The 18,194-nt window shown below is 43.1% G+C and overlaps 1 protein-coding gene across 1 annotated transcript in view; it reads right to left on the bottom strand.

Moving 5' to 3' along the window:
* The window catches only part of LOC107732365 (hemicentin-1-like), a 96,770-nt gene that overhangs the window by 19,418 nt on the left and 59,158 nt on the right, over positions 1-18,194 (bottom strand). The window contains exons 43-75 of the mRNA XM_016543661.1: positions 12,658-12,754; positions 12,436-12,558; positions 12,138-12,293; positions 11,562-11,837; positions 9,642-9,809; positions 8,532-8,645; positions 8,260-8,346; positions 7,978-8,169; positions 7,727-7,900; positions 7,521-7,634; positions 7,267-7,412; positions 7,018-7,168; positions 6,512-6,694; positions 6,261-6,374; positions 5,949-6,136; positions 5,658-5,754; positions 5,387-5,548; positions 5,144-5,257; positions 4,789-4,991; positions 4,560-4,641; positions 4,200-4,331; positions 3,969-4,118; positions 3,719-3,878; positions 3,461-3,585; positions 3,200-3,383; positions 2,481-2,578; positions 2,049-2,327; positions 1,773-1,969; positions 1,511-1,592; positions 1,283-1,419; positions 903-1,044; positions 653-797; positions 438-565 (exon numbers count right to left, since the gene is read on the bottom strand). Coding sequence (XP_016399147.1) covers positions 438-565; positions 653-797; positions 903-1,044; positions 1,283-1,419; positions 1,511-1,592; positions 1,773-1,969; positions 2,049-2,327; positions 2,481-2,578; positions 3,200-3,383; positions 3,461-3,585; positions 3,719-3,878; positions 3,969-4,118; positions 4,200-4,331; positions 4,560-4,641; positions 4,789-4,991; positions 5,144-5,257; positions 5,387-5,548; positions 5,658-5,754; positions 5,949-6,136; positions 6,261-6,374; positions 6,512-6,694; positions 7,018-7,168; positions 7,267-7,412; positions 7,521-7,634; positions 7,727-7,900; positions 7,978-8,169; positions 8,260-8,346; positions 8,532-8,645; positions 9,642-9,809; positions 11,562-11,837; positions 12,138-12,293; positions 12,436-12,558; positions 12,658-12,754 — 4,900 coding nt within the window. The remainder of the gene's footprint in view (positions 1-437; positions 566-652; positions 798-902; positions 1,045-1,282; positions 1,420-1,510; positions 1,593-1,772; positions 1,970-2,048; positions 2,328-2,480; positions 2,579-3,199; positions 3,384-3,460; positions 3,586-3,718; positions 3,879-3,968; positions 4,119-4,199; positions 4,332-4,559; positions 4,642-4,788; positions 4,992-5,143; positions 5,258-5,386; positions 5,549-5,657; positions 5,755-5,948; positions 6,137-6,260; positions 6,375-6,511; positions 6,695-7,017; positions 7,169-7,266; positions 7,413-7,520; positions 7,635-7,726; positions 7,901-7,977; positions 8,170-8,259; positions 8,347-8,531; positions 8,646-9,641; positions 9,810-11,561; positions 11,838-12,137; positions 12,294-12,435; positions 12,559-12,657; positions 12,755-18,194) is intronic.

Genomic DNA, 18,194 nt, shown 5'->3' with positions numbered 1-18,194 from the left:
AAGAGGACGATATCCGCTTCGTCATGCCTGGAGCTGATCCGTGCTGGTCGCTGAGTCGTCGCTCCGGCCGGACACGGCATCGACAGTATGGTGAGGGGCGTAACATTTCCGTCACATGCTTGAGGTATTCAGCCAATCACAACACACTGTATGGCTGGCCAATCAGAGCACACCTCGCTTTTCAGACCGATGAGCTTTGTAAAAATCTACGCGTTTCAGAAAGGCGGGGCATAGAGGAGAAACAATAATGTACATTATGTGGAAAATAATGTGTTTTTTTAACCTTAAACCGCATAAACACATTGCATTACACCAAATACACAGAATAATGTTCTTTTTAGCAACATCATATGACCCCTTTAATGTGTAAATGTACATGAAAAGCAACAGACATATTTAAGATTCAGTGAGTTCACTGCATATATTTCAAGACTCACCATAAACCTGCAGATCTACTCTCTTACGATCTGTGCCTGCCTGGCTGGTGGCCATGCAAAGGTAGCGTCCTGTATCGGTCACCTGTGCTGAGAGGATGTGAAGTGAACCATCCTCACCAAACCTGTACCTAAACGTATAGGGTGTTTGTTATTTGCCATGAACAAACTGGGAGCTGTGAAACGCTCTCAAGTGATCTGTGCTGCTGAGTGTTGACCTGGGGTTGTTTCCTGCCAGGATGGCTCCATGCTTCCTCCAGGTAATGCGCGGAGCGGGTACTCCATTCACGACACACTCCAGAACCACCGGTTGATTGACATGAACTGACACAGACTGAGGACCATCCTTTATTGTAGGAGGGACTGCAAAGAAAATGTTTATTTTAGCATATACATATGCTCATACACATAAACCCACAATATTTTCCTTGCTCAGGTGCCTTAACATATGTAGAAATTGCTGGTCACCATTGACACTAAGGTTGAAGTGGCGTCTGGTTTCTCCAGCAACATTGCTGGCCACGCAAGTGTACTGGGCACCATCTTCCAGCTCTGCATTGTTGATCTGCAGGTAACGACCGCTGGACAAAACACGTACCCTTGGAGACATCTGGAGAAAGCATTGCAAAAACTAATTAGCATGAAAGCATATAACTGCTTTATAATCAACTTTGCTATCACAGAAAATATACATTTTAAATTGTAATATTTCACAATATTGGAATATAGGCAATTTATTATAGAGGGGTTTTCATTTCTGCTATTTGAAATTCAAACCTCATCTGTCACATCAGAAGTGTTGTAACTTTCTCCAGGCTTTAATATTGAATGTTGTTTTCATTGAATACCTTCAGAGGTGCTCCATCTTTAAGCCAGGTAAGGCTTGGAGGTGGAACTGCATCGGATTTACATTCAAGAGTCACCTGTCTGTTTTGCAGGACAGACACATCTTGCACACCTCTGTCACCAGCAATGTTGGGTGGAACTGTTGGAAAAGATTGTTGTTAAGCAAATTATGTGAGGTGACATTTTAGTTTGAAACAATGGAAAACATTTTAACTGCTTTTAAGACCCACCATGTACTCTGACAAGAAACTCTTTATCATCATCTCCAGCAGGGCTGGTGGCCAAACATGTGTATCTTCCAGTGTTCTCTACCTACATGTGTTTGTAAACATGCAAGTCAGCAGAAGAAGGTAAAACATAGGAAACAACATGTTCAAGAAGCACAATGTGATTAAGGAATTTGTAACACTTGTGCCACACTGAGCAACAATTAAGACAAGACAGGAACAGGAATGCTACTGCCCATTTTGACACAACATTTTTAGTTCCTACCTGAGCAGAAGCAACTCTGAGCACCTCTCCATCTCTGAGGAGCCGTATACTATCTGTCTGAGGCAGCGGCCGCCCATCCTTCAGCCAGGTCAGTGTGGGTAAAGGTACGCCGTCAGCCTCACAAACCAGCTCCAGGACATGATTCACAACCACAGAGACCTCAGCAGGCACACCAGAGCCGTTGATCTGTGGTGGGTCTGAGAGACAGGGATAGATGTCAATGAGCCTGTGAAAGGAGTCAGTCTAATCATTTTGTTTTGTTGCACATTCTCTCACCCAATACTTTGAGGCTGAAGTGGCGGCTTGCGTCTCCAGCCTGATTATGTGCAGTACAGGTGTAGCGTCCGGTGTGGTTGACTCTTGCATGGAAAATCTGCAGGGTGCTGTTTTGGTTGAGGAGCAACAGGTGAGCATCTTTAGGCATTGCTGCACCATTCTTCAGCCAAGTAATAGTCGGACTAGGCATCCCATCTGCAATGCAGATGAGAGAGGCTGTGTTTCCCCTCACAACTGTTACTTCTTCTGTACTACCTGCTCCATCCAGACTGGGAGGAACTGAGAAAAATGGCACAATTCATTAATGACTTCAGTACTTCATAACAGTAAAATATTAGAAATAGCAGACAGATTTGTCATTTAAATGAACATTTTCACTGTAAATGCACCTAAATTTGATCTTTGGAAATACAATGGTTATTGTTAACTCACCATACACCTGTAAATTGTAGTGTCTGTTGTCCACTCCAGCTCTGTTGGAGGCCACACAAGTATAGCTACCTCCAGCTGAAACCTGTGCACGAGCAATGCTAACACCAAAAATTAAAATCAGATGAAAAGCATTTAGTTTTATGAATCACCAGCTTTATTCAAGGTGGGATATTAACACCAGTTTTAGTACTTTGTGCAAGTGTGCAATTCAGTGGTGTTATTGTAACTAAAACTATTACAAGTATTGTCCGTTAACTGAAATAAAACTGAAATAAAATAAAATACAGACATTATGTGAAAAACTAATTAATAAAATACAGAAATGTTGCCTTGGCAACTAACTGAAATAACTATGTTTCAGTTAAAGTACTAAAATGACTAAAACCAATAAAGTAATAAATCAATCAATAAAAATACAGCTAAATAAACATATAACAAATACTGAAAAGCACATAACAAATGACTAAAACAACTAAAATTACAATTAGAACTGAAAATCTAAAAATATAGGTTAATTAAACTAAATAAATAATACTAAAATAACATTGGTTAAATTGCACATTTGTAGTGAAAAACTTTATATGTTTGAAATAAAAATGGCTTATAAAATGTAAGCCTTCAACTCAAATTTAAGAAATTTGAGCAAGGTGTGACTGAGGGGGAAAAAATTAATTTCCCACCCTGGGATCATCATGTTTAAAACCTGTCGGATCTCTTACCGGAGGACTTGGCCGGCAGACAGCAGTCGTATCTGAGACGACACTGGAAGCGGCAGACCGTTCTTCAGCCAGTTGAGCTGCGGAGGCGGAGAACCACTAGCTACACACTCTATATTTATTGAGCTGTCCAGCACCGCGGTCAGTTCCTTGGCAGCAGGCCCATTCCCCTTGATCAGAGGAGGAACTGGGAACAAAACATGCAGCTATCAAATGTCTGGGAAGACTATAGTTGTGTAATGAAAAATGTTGGACACAACTCACCATAGACATTTAGGTTGAATATACGGTCTTCCTCTCCGGCCTGATTGGTGGCCACACAAGTGTATTTTCCACTGTCGGATGTGTGGACAGCTGTCACAGTCAGTGTGCTGCCATCAGGGCTGATTCTAGAAAAAAAAATGGACTTAAGATGGACTTATGACTTGTATTGTCTCATTATACCAAAGTACTATGAAAATGAGTATGCAGAGAACACACTGGCTAGTTTAATAGCATAATGACACAAACATTTTCTCTCACTTGATGTTCTTCTGAGCAGTTCTGCTAAGTGTCTTTCCATCCTTCAGCCACTGGATCTCAGGGGTTGGATTTCCTTCAGCACGGCAAACCAGCTGGATGCTATCGTTCAGCAGAACACTCATCTCACTAGGTAACTCAGATCCTATGATGTTTGGTGGGACTGGCTCACACACAAAACAGATGGTAATTTGGTCTAGTAAAAAAAAAAAAACAACTACTATATTTAATATTTAATAATGATTTCTTGTACCTTGTATTGTAAGATGGTAGTTTTTGCGGGCCTTTCCCTCCACATTGGATGCCACACAGGTGTAAGTGCCACTGTCAGATAACTGCGAGCGGGCAATCTGCAGCTTACTGCCCCCGGACAGGATATGCATCTCCAGAGACTCTGAATTCTCTAAAAAGAGAATAAAAACATGCATAAGTTAACTTTAAAAGAAATGTAAAGCTTAAGAAATCTGTAGATTGTCTATCTCACCAATCACTCTGCCATTCTTTAACCAGGTGAGCGAGGGAGGAGGGATCCCTGTAGCATCACAGGCGAAAGCGACGGGATTACTGATGGTTTCCACCACACGCTCCACTGCTGGGCCGTCCAGCCGTGGGGGAACTGCACACAGATTGCAGAGAGACTTAACAAACAGTAGTGGGCTAAACAAAATCATAATGCCAAAGTGTGATATCATTCAAAAGTTTGGGGTCAGTAAGATTTTTTTTCTTTTATTCAGCAAGGATGTATTAAAATTACAAAAATAACAGTAAATACTTGTATAATGTTACAAAATTATTATTATATTAATATATGAAATATTTATAATATAAATGTTTTGTTTCTCACCATGGATGCTGAGATGGAAGTTCTTGTCCACTTGACCTGCTACATTTGAGGCCTTACAGACATACTGGCCTGTATCTGACACCTGACAGAGAGAAAGAGGCATTTATACTTTTTGAAAACATATATTTTTATCTTTATTTTTTGAAGTAATTATAAGTGGCACTTGCACATAGAGTACAAAACTCACCACCAAGCTAAAACAAACACCTGCTAATTTTCTCACACTCACCTCTGTTTCTCTCAGTTCCAGCATTTGTCCATCAGCCAGTATGCGCAGGTTGGCAGTCTCAGTGATGGGACGTCCATTCTTGTACCAGGTAATGATGGGAGGAGGCACTGCATTAGATTCACACTCCAGAGTAACAGATTTGCCCACCTGGACATTTAACACCACTGGAAGATCTCCACTACTGTGTTTGATACTAGGGGGAACTAGGAAATTGTACATCAGAAATTTAGATCAGTGACTTTTGAGAAATGTTAAAATATTTAGTTTGTCATATTAAAATTAAAATTTCTATGCCTTACTTCAACAAGTATTTTATTAACCTTTGAAAAATTTTGCAGAAACATGCTTTACTTGCCATATACTGTAAGATAAATGAGTTTCTGGGCTTCTCCAGCTTGGTTGATGGCCACACAGCTGTATTTCCCACCGTCAGACATCTTTGCTTTCAGGATCTGTAGAATACGACCACCTAGAGACAGAGAATGAGAGTAAGAGGTGGAGCAGAGGAAAGGCAATTTATGTGGCAATTAATTTATTTAGGCTACACTATGTAGTCCTTCTATAATGTGTGAGTAAGCATATTTGTTTGCATGTGTACCAGGCATTATGAGTGCGTTGGAGTTGGCCTGTATGGGTTTCCTATCTTTGAACCAGCTGAGGGTGGGAGGCGGCAATCCAGTGGCCTCACAGTTTAGAGATATGATGTTATTCACCACCACTGTCACATTCTCCTCTCTGATGCCCACAATGGAGGGAGAAACTGACAACAAACAGGATATCAGCAATTATTAGATAAAAAGTAAACTACTAGGCTGCAGTTTACTGCTGAACAGAGTCATGACACAGGTTTTATTTAAAGATAGACTCACCATACACATGAAGGTTGAAGGACTTCTCTGCTGTTCCAGCTAAGTTTTGAGCCACACACACATAACGTCCTGTATCTGTCACCTGTGCATTTAAAATCTGTAACACAAACACACACAAAAAACATATCAATTAATATATATGCTAAAATAAAGCCATTAAAAAATCCTAACATACATAAATATTAGTATTAATAACACAAACACACACACACACACACACACGTGCGTGCGCAAAAATATAATAATGATGATGCAACTGTCACTGTTGCATCACAGTTGATTTTCTCTCACCTGCAGTGTCCTGCCATTGGACAGAAGTCTGTGTGTGTTGTCTGGGGTAAGGGGTTGACTGTCTTTGATCCAGCTGATTTTAGGTGTGGGACTCCCATCCACTTGACACTCCAGTAATGTGGTCTTGTTCACCAGCACTGTGATCTCATCATGCAGGTCACCATCATCTCCACGAATCGAGGGCGGTACTAACAAAATCCAAGAACACAGACAAAAAAACACACATATGTAAACATGCACAATAGTTTTAGTTGTTGCTGTTGTAATGTTTAGCATTTAAGAAAGAAAGGTTAATAATCATATTGAACTCACTCAACACTCTAACGTCATACTGGATTGAGTCTTCTCCAGCCTCATTCACAGCCACACAAGTGTATCTGCCAGAATCCTCTGCTTGGGCTCGAGGGATCTGGAGGACTCTTCCGCCTGTTTAAGAAAAACAGCACAAAAACATATTAAATTCTTATACACTCATATGCAACATATAGTATCAATGCATCAATATATTAAACAAACTATTTTGCCATGCTATATAATCAAAATGTTGCTATTTAGCCACTCACCAGGCAGGATGAGTACTTTATCATTAGAGGTCAGCAGGTGTCCATCTTTGTACCAGGTGAGAACGGGAGGGGGGACGGCATTGGTCTCACAGTATAGGGAGATGGGATTATTTAGTATCACATCCTTCACGTCTCCATTATTACCAGTGTCAGAGTCTCCAAAGCCTCGGAAACTAGGGGGCACTGAGACAAAGACAGGATTTTACTGTTATAGACAGGGATAAAGCCTGAAGATTACAGTACAAAATCCACAGATAAAAGGTTTAAAACAAGCTGAAAATTAGATCCAGACGATAATATATATATATAAAGCAGCCACTAGGGGGAGACATGCTCCTTAAAATTGGTGCTTCACAACTTTTTTTGTCTTATTGTACATACCTACACTTCTTATAAAAATGGCCCCACACTTTTGAATGGGAGAGTGTATATATAAATGTATTTGGATGGTAGTGTGTATGTAGACTATTTAATTCTGCATTCTGAACTTGTAAAACCCGGTTCACCTTGTATATTTACATCAAAGTCCTTCTCATCCTCTCCAGCGATGTTGGTGGCTACACAGGTGTAACGACCTGTATCGGACACCTGAGTGTGTTTAATCTGAACGATACGACCATTCGCTGTGATAGTGAGGTGACCGTCTGCTTTCAAGATCTGCAGAGAGAGAGAGAAACAGAGTATAGTGAAAACTCAATATTCCCATAAGAGTTAAAAACAGCATGGTTTTTTGATATACTGTACATGTTTTTCACCTGGCCGTCCTTGTACCACATCAGCGTAGGTGCTGGAATAGCCTGAGCCTCACACTCCAGTGTAAGGGTGTTGTTAACTTTTATTTTCACCTCTTTAGGAGACAGACTCTCTCCTGGGATGTCATTTTTATTGATAACTGGAGGGACTGCAGGAAAGGAACATATATAAATAGGTTACAGATAACTGACACACAAAAAGTGTTATATTGCTCTACGCAAAAAAGGTTGCAATGTAGATCAGCTCTCATACGTACTGAAAACTTTGACCTCATAGTTTTTGAGTGTCTCTCCAGCCTCATTAGTCGCCACACATGTGTATCTCCCAGCATCCTCTTCCTTAGCATTCAAGATCTGTAAAGTGCGACCCCCTGTCACAAGACACATAGTTAAGCTGTAAATTTATTTATTTAGAATTAACTATTTATTTTGCCAAAGTTCAATTTAAGGGTTGAGATCTGACCTGGAAGTACCCTGACGTTGCGCCTGGATTCAAAGGTTGTGCCGTCTTTGAGCCAGGTGATGATGGCAGGGGGGTACGACTGGGCTTCGCAAACAAGAGAGGTAGGACTATTCAGTGTCACAGTAACCTCTTCAGCTGAACCTTCTGGACCAGCACCAGCAATGGTGGGAGAAACTGGTGACAGAAACATAAATAAGTCCACACACAAGAGCCCACAAAAAGACATTGTAATACCTCCTGCCCAAACATACCTAACACATTGAGGTTAAAGTGTCTGCTCCTGTCTCCAGCTCTGTTAGAGGCCATGCAGCTATACCTGCCTGTGTCGGCAACCTGTGATCCACTGATCTGCAGGAAACGCCCATTTGACATCACCTGCAGCCTTGAGTCACTAGTCAGCGCTTGCCCATCCTTCAACCATGTAATCTCCGGCACTGGATTACCTAGACCACCCAAAAAATTGGTTATCAAGAGGAAAGAAATCAACACAAAATCTAGATAAGCAAAGTAATCTTGTGGTTTGTGTCACTTACCAGTGACCTCACAGGCCAAAATGATGCTCTGTCTCTCCTTCACTTTCACATCCTCTACTGTGCCTTCATTTACAATGCTAGGTGGCACTGAGGTTGACAGAATAAAGATGAAGTGAGATTTAAGATAATATTAAGTGACACACTATTAGTAATATCAATATGTTTATTTATGGCAACTGTAATTAGGCTTTGAAATTCATAAAAGCTGTGTTCATTCATGAACACAAAATAACTCAATTTTCGAAACTGTCCCATGTATAGTGCTGCGTTACCCAGGACGTTTAGGTCAAAATTCTTTCGCTCCTCTCCTGCAGAGTTGGACACGATGCAGGTGTATCTCCCAGCATCCTCACTTGCGGCATGCATCAAACGCAGGCCTCGTCCACCTGAGACAATTACAGACATATATCAGACTCGCAGGTGGCTGAATGAGGGAATGATTTCTGCACACTTAAGTTAAAAGGCTAGGCCGCATATACTTCTCTTAGAGAATTATTTAATCAGCTATAAATCAAGAGTGTGAGATTTACTTTTAGAGGAGAGATGCATCTGCAAAACGAATGAGTGAGCAAGCTCAGTGTTTCAATTTGTCTCAGAAAAAAAAAGGCTTCAAAAATGTCCCTATTGTTTGGTATGAAACGAGAGACCTCAAGTTAACAGCTGTTCAAACAGAGCTTAACCCATCAACACAAGTCAAACCTCCCATTTTCACTCTTTAAACAAGTAATTATCACTCCCTAGGAGAGAGCTAAGCTGATCACCTGAACAAATACGCATCTCTCTTTTCTTCCCTGGTGTCTCATTTTCTTATAATGAGGAAAAGAGTTTGTGGTCAGCCAGAAATGATATATAGTATCTGTGGATGAGCTTTTCTATATAGGCAATAAGACTAGCAACACTTGGGAATATGTGATCAATAATGTGCCTATCCTACATATTTTGGTCCTGTTTTCTGTCCAGCTTCATGTCTTGACTGTGGCATGCAGATGGACAGTCTTAAAATAGCTCAGCACAGATTCATTTACAATGTGGTTCATTTTGCTCAGGTAACCTCCGGTGGTTTACAATGTCTGAGGTTACAATGATGGATGTACCTCATACTTGCTGCTGGCAGAGGATCAGTCTCTGCTTACACTGGAAGCCCTTAATGGAGAGTCTTTGCATGTTCAAATACAAGAACATCTGTCTAGCTGTTTTTTCTTTTCAGTTAAGCACTGATCTGTGGCGTTTGGCTGCTTACTGAAGCTATCTTGTTGCACCAACTTGAGTTATTACACCTGGTTAACCTAATCCTTTAACTGGTACTGGGCTCTTTACCTAGACTGAGTGGTATATACATTTTGGATCAAGACAAATGCCTTCATTGAAGAATAAGTTGATACCTGAGATGACCCAAACAGAGCTAGACGTGCTGATCGGCTGGCCGTCTTTGAGCCAGGTGATGGATGGTGGTGGCATTCCAGAAGCTTCGCAAGTGAGAACAACTGGGTTCTTCACAACGACACTCACATTCTCAGGCACCTGTGTTTGTCCGAGGATGGTGGGAGGAACTGAAGAGATGATACACATTAAATGTGAATGTATGTGAAAGACAAAAAAAAATCACTATACATACTGAATAAGCAGTATTACTTGAATAGTGATCTGAAGAGTGAATTTTGCTAGTATTATAGGAGTGTAACGGTACACATATTCGTACCGAAAATATTTGGTACAGGTCTCTCAGGTTTGGTTTGCATGTGCACTGAACAAATACAGCATAGTTTTAACCACTGCATGAGTGGAACTTCATTGGAAACTTCCAGTTTTATATATTGTTACTTTTGATGAGAAACAAAGTCTCATCTTTAAAATTACGTCCATTTTTTCTGGAAATTCAAACAATAAATGCTTTTTTGATGCTCTTTTGATGTGGCGTGACAGACTGCTGTATAAACACCTCAGTTCAAATGGCAGCACTGAGCGCCATCATTGCTTCCTCTTTACTATTAATTTTAATGTGAAATAAACATGAATGAACATCCCATGCCTCATGTAATCGCTCAATCAGTGTTTCAACTGCAGAAAGACAGCAATAAAACAGCTTGTAAACAAAATGTAATGTAGCATTTCATTTACCTCAGGCAAGTCATCAGTGTCCACAGATCATTTGTTTGCTAGAGAAATGAAGTCTAGAGAAAAGCATTTCGCGAAATATTAGATTACATACTCATTTTATTTTACTTTACCTGTTAGTGATGTCTTAATTATTTAATGTATGTTTAAATAAATCTGTTATAATAATAATTAAAATTAATAATACTACTACTAATGGTACTCAAAGCGCTTTACATAGAAGGGGGGAATCTCCTCATCCACCACCAGTGTGCAGCATCCACCTGGATGATGCGACGGCAGCCATATTGCGCCAGAATGCCAACCACACACTAGCTTATTGGTGGAGAGGAGACAGTGATGAAGCCAATCAGTGTATGGGGATGATTAGAAGGCCATGATGATGGACAGAGGCCAATGGGCAAATTTGGCCAGGATGCCGGGGTTACACCCCTAGTCTTTTTCGAAGGACATCCTGGGATTTTTAATGACCACAGAGAGTCAGGACCTCGGTTTAATGTCTCATCCGAAGGACGGATATGAAACAAGTTATGACAGTCACTATGCAAATGAATATATTTCAACAACAAATAGAAATGTTATAATTTAAAAGTGAATTTAAAAAAACTGTATGTGCAATTACATGTTTGCATACAATTTTAAGTTGAGTGTTATTATATTTAAAAATAAATAGTAATTGAATTTAAGTTTGGGCTCTGCTGTTAATTGTAACCTTGTAGAAATGTAAAAGGGCTCTCTATAGTTTAGAGCAGAAGCTGAGGTAGATTTTTATCCCTAGGAAAATTTTAATTATAATTCTCTTTATTTAAAGAAAGAGCTATTTGTTCAGTAAACCACTGTTTAATAAAAAAGAAGCAATTTTATGTTTAGGTTTTTCCTCCTGCTGTACCAAAACCATACTTAACCGTGATATCAAAACCAAGGTACGTACCGAACCGTCATATTTGTGTACCATTACACCCCTATAGTATTTTGAACAATAGTTATAAAAGAATTGATGTAACATTAAAAAATAAATTAAAATTAATTAATCAAAAATAATTAAAATGATAAAATAATAGGCATGAATCACTAAAAAGTTAGTAATTAAGAAGGCCAGTGGAAATTGAGAAGAGTTTTTAGAAAAACTCTATTTGATGATACTGTTGGCTCAGAAAAACTATACAAACTTTGACTGTTTTTCTCACCGTGAACACTGACATCATATTTCCTGTCAGCTTGTCCTGCCACATTGACAGCAATACAGGTGTATCGACCGGTGTCGGCCACTTGAGCATCCTGGATGCGTAAAAGTCTGCCCTCGTTAAGTATTTGAGCCCTGCGGCCGGTGCTCAGGGGTCTACCATCTTTCATCCATGAAATGGCAGGTCTGGGGACCCCGTCTGCCTCACACTGCAGAGTCATATCTCCACCTCGCGTCACTGTCTCCTCATTCTGAACTGAGGAGCTGATGGAGGGACGAACTGTTTGGAGTAAAGAAAAATGTAAAATGCCTGTGAAGTCTATGTGGTTTGTCTTTTATATTGTGAGACAGCAGAAACTGAAAATCCCAAAAGCCTTATGAGTGCTTATATATGTATAGTAGATGAAATTGTGCCCCTAATTCATACAGACACATGCAGAATATGCAGATTGTGTATATCTAAAATTACTCAAAATTGTAATATTGATTTTGTGGATTTACTTTTCCATAACGATATCTATTTATCGTCCAGTTCTAGTTTGAGTGCCTGTAATGAATAATGTGAGAGAAAAAAATGTACCATAAACTTGCAGATTGTACTCTTTCATTGCACTGCCAGCTGTACTGGAGGCCAGACAGGTGTAAGAGGAAGCATCTGCCTTCTCAACACTGGAAATCTGCAGCTGACGCCCACCAGAGAGAACACGCACACGAGAGTCTCCCTTTAGCTCTGATTCTGAGACACACACAAAATAATGATAAACTTAAGGTTAAGAGTTTGTTCAAATACCTTAAGGATCATGGAGTATGAGTTTGCAAATGACAATAGATATGATGAGGATAGTGACGAGGAGGATGGTGAGGATGAAAAGTCTTACCATCTTTCTTCCAGGTGAGACTGGGAGGAGGAATCCCACTGGACTCACACACAAGCGTGATGAGACCGCCCTCAATCACAGTCAGAGGAGACACCTCATCAGATCCACGGATACTGGGAGGAACTGGGGGAAAACAAATAACAGAGAGAGAAAGAAAAGAAGTTTACATTACACTTGACTCAAGTTCAGAGTTTATATTCAAGTATATTTTCAAGCACTCACCCCACACGTTCAGGTTATAGTGCTTCTCAGTTTTTCCTGCAACATTGGTTGCTTCACACGTGTACCTGCCTGTGTCCTGGACCTGAGCACTGTTAATCTGCAAACAAAACAATTATCAAATCAATACCATCCTAAGGTTTTTAAATGAGAAGGACAACAATCCAAAATGCCCTTCACTTGCTATTTTAGAACAGGATAAAGAAACTAATTTTAACCAACCAATAGGCCAAATTTAAACCATTTACAGATTTAACAGCCAAACTTTGATGCTGGGTGTTGAAGCTAATTTACAGGGTGTAGTACATGGTTCCTATGATATTCTCGGTGGTTGCTAGGTTGTTGCTTGTTGGCCCAGCTCAAAACAATAGGTTACTGTCGTAACCCCCGGTTCTCGGAAACATCGAGTGGAGAGATCCAGCTATGGGAAGGGCATCCGTACCTGACCTCTGCAGAAGCATCCAATTGCACCAAGTTTGGCTAGACAGACAAAAACGTGCAGCCCCACCCACTTACCTGAGAGCATATAAGGCCTGCACGCGTTGCTATTCTCCAGTAAGTATATTCGCTTCTCGTGCAGTAAGTGGGGCACAGCTGGTGGATCTCTCCACTCGATGTTTCAGAGAACCGGGTTTACGACAGTAACCTATTGTTCTCTTTCATCATCTCGTGTTCGAGATCCACCTATGGGAGAAACATGGACAGCTCCCCGATTGCCCAATACACTCACAGTGAGGTTCTGTAAGCCAGAGAAGGACGGTCGCCCCAAGGAGGCGGTGCCTGACACGTCCCATAATCATGCACCTGGCAACCCTGACACACACATAACTGCTGTGCGCATGCAAGACATGAAACAAGTATGAGGCACACACATGTAAATAAACCCAGCAACACAAATAAAAACACCCAGGCAGGAATGCAAACGCATGCTTGGTGACATGAATGTGCGTGGCCTGCTGGCCCACTCACCCCTTTCCATTATTACAATATGAAAATAGAAAGGGAGAAGGGAAGATAACAAGGAGGGGCTAAGAAGACCCCATCCCTAAAACTGAATGTGCTACTGAGGATTTGGTGACATCCAGTCGGTAGTAACACACAAACGTATGGGGAGAAGCCCAGCTAGCAGTAGAGCAGATGTCCTGCAGTGACACTCCCCTGAACAAGGCCCAAGAGGCGGCTAAGCCCCTCGTGGAATGAGCTCTAATGTTTCCTGGGGCCTGCACTCCATTCGATTCGTATGCCAAAGCTATAGCTTCAACAAGCCAATGTGAGAGGCATTGCTTAGATATGGGACTCCCCTTGTGAGGGTGCGCCCATGAAATAAAGAGTTGGTCGCTCTTCTGGAAAGCACTGGTCCTGGTTATATGTGTCTGTAATGCACGAACAGAACACAGACCATTCAGCCTCTGATCCTCCATGGAGGAAAAAGGTGGAGGGTGAAAAGCAGATAGCTCCAACACCTCCAATGTGAACGTAGGGAAGCACTTAGGCATAAAAGCCAGGTTAGGCTTAAGAAAAACCTTATCTCCACTAAGAGAGAATGTAATGCACGAGGAATGAACCGAGAGTGCATGTAGCTCACTGACACGTTTTGCTGACGCCAAGGCCAAGAGCAAAGCCGTCTTGAAGGACAGCAGCTTCAGGGAAATACTTCCCAGGGGCTCAAAAGGATATTGAGACAGAGCCTCCAGCACCATGGAGAGGTCCCATTCAGGAACAGTTATCCTGATGATTGGCAAAGAACGACGAGCACCCTTCATAAATCTGCGGATTAGAGGATGCTGCCCGACCGTTGAGCCCCCAAAGCCCACATGACAGGCAGAAATACCCGCCAGGTAGACCTTAATAGTGGAAAAAGACTTGCCTTTATCCATAAGGTCTTGTAAGAAACACAAAATATCAGGAACTGAACACTGATATGATGTGAGACCACACCCATCGCACCACCCTTCAAATACTTGCCACTTACAATCATATAAGGACTGTGTAGAAAAGGCCCTGGCATTCTGTATAGTAGCAACCACTCGCGGGGTAAGCCCTAGTGCGTTTAAGTTTCTCCTCTCACGGGCCAGGCCCAGAGAGCCACCCTGTCCGGGTGTGGGTGATAAATCTCCCCATTCGCTTGAGACAATAGGTCTGTGCGGATGGGGAGGCGCCACGGCTGGGCATATAACAGAGGGATTATCTCAGCCAGCCACGGTGCTTTGGGCCACCTGGGTGCTATCAGAATGAGAGATAGGCCCTTCTCTCTCACCCTGGCCAGTGTGGGGATTATCAGGCACAGGGGAGGAAAAGCATACAGCAGGACTTTGGGCCAAGGGTGGGCCAGTGCGTCTACCCCGAGGGGCGCGTCCACGTTCTTTAGCGAGAAGAACATGGGACAATGGCTGTTTTCGCACGAGGCGAATAGATCTACGGTTGCCTGTCCAAATCTCATCCATATCAAGACCACTATCTGAGGGTGGAGGTGCCAATCTCCGTAGAGTGGGTTCCCCCTCGATAGAAGGTCCGTGCCTCTGTTTAGAATGCCTGGAACATGAGTCGCGTGTAATGACAGGAAAAACCGCCTGCTCCACACTAAATGATTGTGAGCTAGAGCGTGAAGTTTCAACGAGCGCAAAACAATCATGGCAATTGATATATGCCACTGCTGTGGTATTGTCGCAGCGTACGAGCACATGGTGTCCCTGCAGGCGAGGCAGAAAATAATTCAGAGCTTTCCATATGGTCAAAAGCTCTAAATAATTTATGTGCTGAACGCAGTCTGCTCTGCCACAAACCGTTCACCGTTCTGCCCTCCTGGGTGGCACCCCAGCCTGTTATGGACGCATCTGTCATCACGACTTTCCGCAACATCACCCGTCCCCAAAGGGGTTCCCTGTGCATAAAAGTCCGCACTCCTCCAGTGGCGCAGAGCTGCTGTACAGGCACGTTTCACTGTTACAGAGAGCGGCAGAGATCACGTTATGGGCTGAGATGAGGAGGAAAAAAAACCAATTCATGAACGCTCTCATTCTCTAGTCCCAGAGGCAAAACCTGGATAGATGAAGCCATAAGACCCTGCAGTCTGAGACATGTGCAATATTGCACTTTCGCTCCTTCCCTGAACTGCAACACACAGTTCATTAGAGAGAGAATGCGCTCTTGCGAGAGACACGCTCGCATGGAGACTGAGTACAGCTCCAAGCCCAGAAAAATCACACTCTGACTGGGTATAAAATTGCTTTTGTTTACATTCACCCTGAACCCGAGAGATGTGATGTGCATGAGCCCACGACAGGTGTCCTGCAGCACTTTCTCCTTTGATTTGGCTATTATAAGCCAATCGTCTATGTATGTCAAAATCCGCAGACCTGACAATCTCAGGGAAGCTAAACCCACCTCCGCACACAGACAGAACGTCCTTGGGCTGAGAGCGAGCCCAAATGGGAGAACTGCGAATTCGTAACATGTGCCTTGATAGGCGAAACGAAAAAACTTCCTGTGTGGCGGATAAATGCTTATGTGGAAAAAATCATCTTTTAGATCGACCGATGTGAACCAGTCGTTCCGTTTTATGGCGCGGGCCAGAGTGCCATGGGTTAACATTCTGAAATTGTATTTCCTTAAGTGTTTGTTTAACACTCGGAGGTCCAAAATGGGGCGGAGAGAGACGTCCTACTTTGGAACCAGGAAATAACGAGAATAAAATCCCAGATTTATCAGATTGGGGGGTACCACCTAAATCGCTCCCTTGTTTAGAAGGGAAGAGATGTCCTCTTTCAGAATGTGAGCGGCGCTCTCCTCCATATGTGAAGAGAGAACGCCGTTGAAATGGGGGGGTTTTATAACGAACTGTAGACCTGTAGTCTCGCGTAGCCAGACCTTCAGACTGACGGCTGAAAGTCTGGAATCCATGGCAGCTTTCATTGGCCAAGGCCCGCCCATGAGGCCATTTGACCAACATGTCAAACAACCAATCACAGTTCGTTTCGTTCAGCGTCATGTTTCGGGGCGTGGAAATGTCGCCACAATAACAGACCGGTGTGTAAAACTCGGACGCATTTTAAAGATTCTGTGCCATGAACTTTAAATATTTCACATACTTTTGAAAACCCAGCGTTTAGTTGATCATGATAAGCGCTCATTGTCACAGTTATAAACACAACGACTTTCTTTTTTCGTGAGGGGGTTTGGCGTCACGGCATCTTTGTTTCCAGGTGGAACGTTAAAAAGAACGCGACACACGTCTCCCGGAAATCCTATATAATTCAACCAATCCGATGATGACTTCGAAACTCCTGAAGTGTTTCCACTTTTGTGTGCCGTATGCATCAGACGTTCAGCCAACGGTCCGTGGGCGTGATGTCTGAGGCTGAGACTAGTAGACCTGCATTATTGTACGTGTCACCCATTCGGGAGCAGAAACAGTCTTCCAAGCTGACTCGTAACTCGCGAGTGTCCCCACCCGAGCCGGTGAGGCGATGGCTTCGTGAGTGCCCAGCTGGTTCATATGTGATGCAATGGTGCCACCTAGTGGACGAACTAGAGGTGACATGCAGGGGTTCAGAGAGATTTTCCCTCTCTGCAGGGAGATGTTCTCTCTCTGCATAGAGAGGTTCTCTCTTATTAACAAATTCATTTCGTTACATATTTAGAAGTTTTTATTTTGTGTGTGTTGGGGAACACCGGGGCCGAAGCCTTTACTGAACTTGTGACATGTATGTGTAGGGAGCTATGTGATGACACTGCTTGTGCAAACTTCCTCAATGTTTTTCCTTTTTAAGCAGGAAAATCCCCTGACGTGTGATGGACAGGGGTCACACACTGGGCAACACTGGGAACTGTGAAACCACTTTGAACACAGGGTGGGCACCCATTAGTAAGGGGGGGCTGACCTCGCCAACAGAGACCCTCTGTTTCTTTAACGGGGGAATATGAAGGGCAGAACAGGCGTCCGGTGGGCTTTCCGCCCACAAACACAGACTCAAAGCCCCCCGTGGCCGTGCATCAGGCCGGCTGCTTGCGTTTGTGATCAGAGGTAGTGGAATAAAGGGGTTTCTTAGCCGCGGCCGCGGCAAAGGATGTTTTCCCCCACGGTTTTGCAGGCGGGGGTTTACCGTGCTGTGCTGGCGGTTTCCCACGAGGTTTGGCTCTGACGGGACCCTGGAAATTGCGACCCGCTGCAGGCGGGTTAGATGGCCGTGGAGGGGGAACCTGGCGTGGCGCTGATTTCCGGGGAAGACATAACTTAAAAGCCTTGTCCTCTTTCTTTTTGTCGTCACAGCGCTGCTGCATAAGGGCAACGGCAGGGCCGAAGAGGGCTTGACTGGCCTCCACTGGTGCTCACGCGACGTGCCACTTCTCGCTATCACCGACGACATAAAGAGCCATTGACCGCCCACTGGCTTGGACGGCCTGGCGGGCATTACGGAGAACGAGATCGTTGACCATAACGATCTCCTTCCAGAGCGAGGGCGGGGCAGACCCTTTCTCCAGCTCCTGACCCATGTCCTTGAGAAGCTCGGCCTGGTAAGCCGAGAGCAGAGAGGAGACGT

Source organism: Sinocyclocheilus rhinocerous, unplaced genomic scaffold, assembly GCF_001515625.1.
Source record: "Sinocyclocheilus rhinocerous isolate Xijiao unplaced genomic scaffold, SAMN03320098_v1.1 scaffold68, whole genome shotgun sequence".
NCBI lineage: Eukaryota > Metazoa > Chordata > Actinopteri > Cypriniformes > Cyprinidae > Sinocyclocheilus > Sinocyclocheilus rhinocerous.
This window is presented reverse-complemented; position numbering and strand designations above follow the sequence as displayed.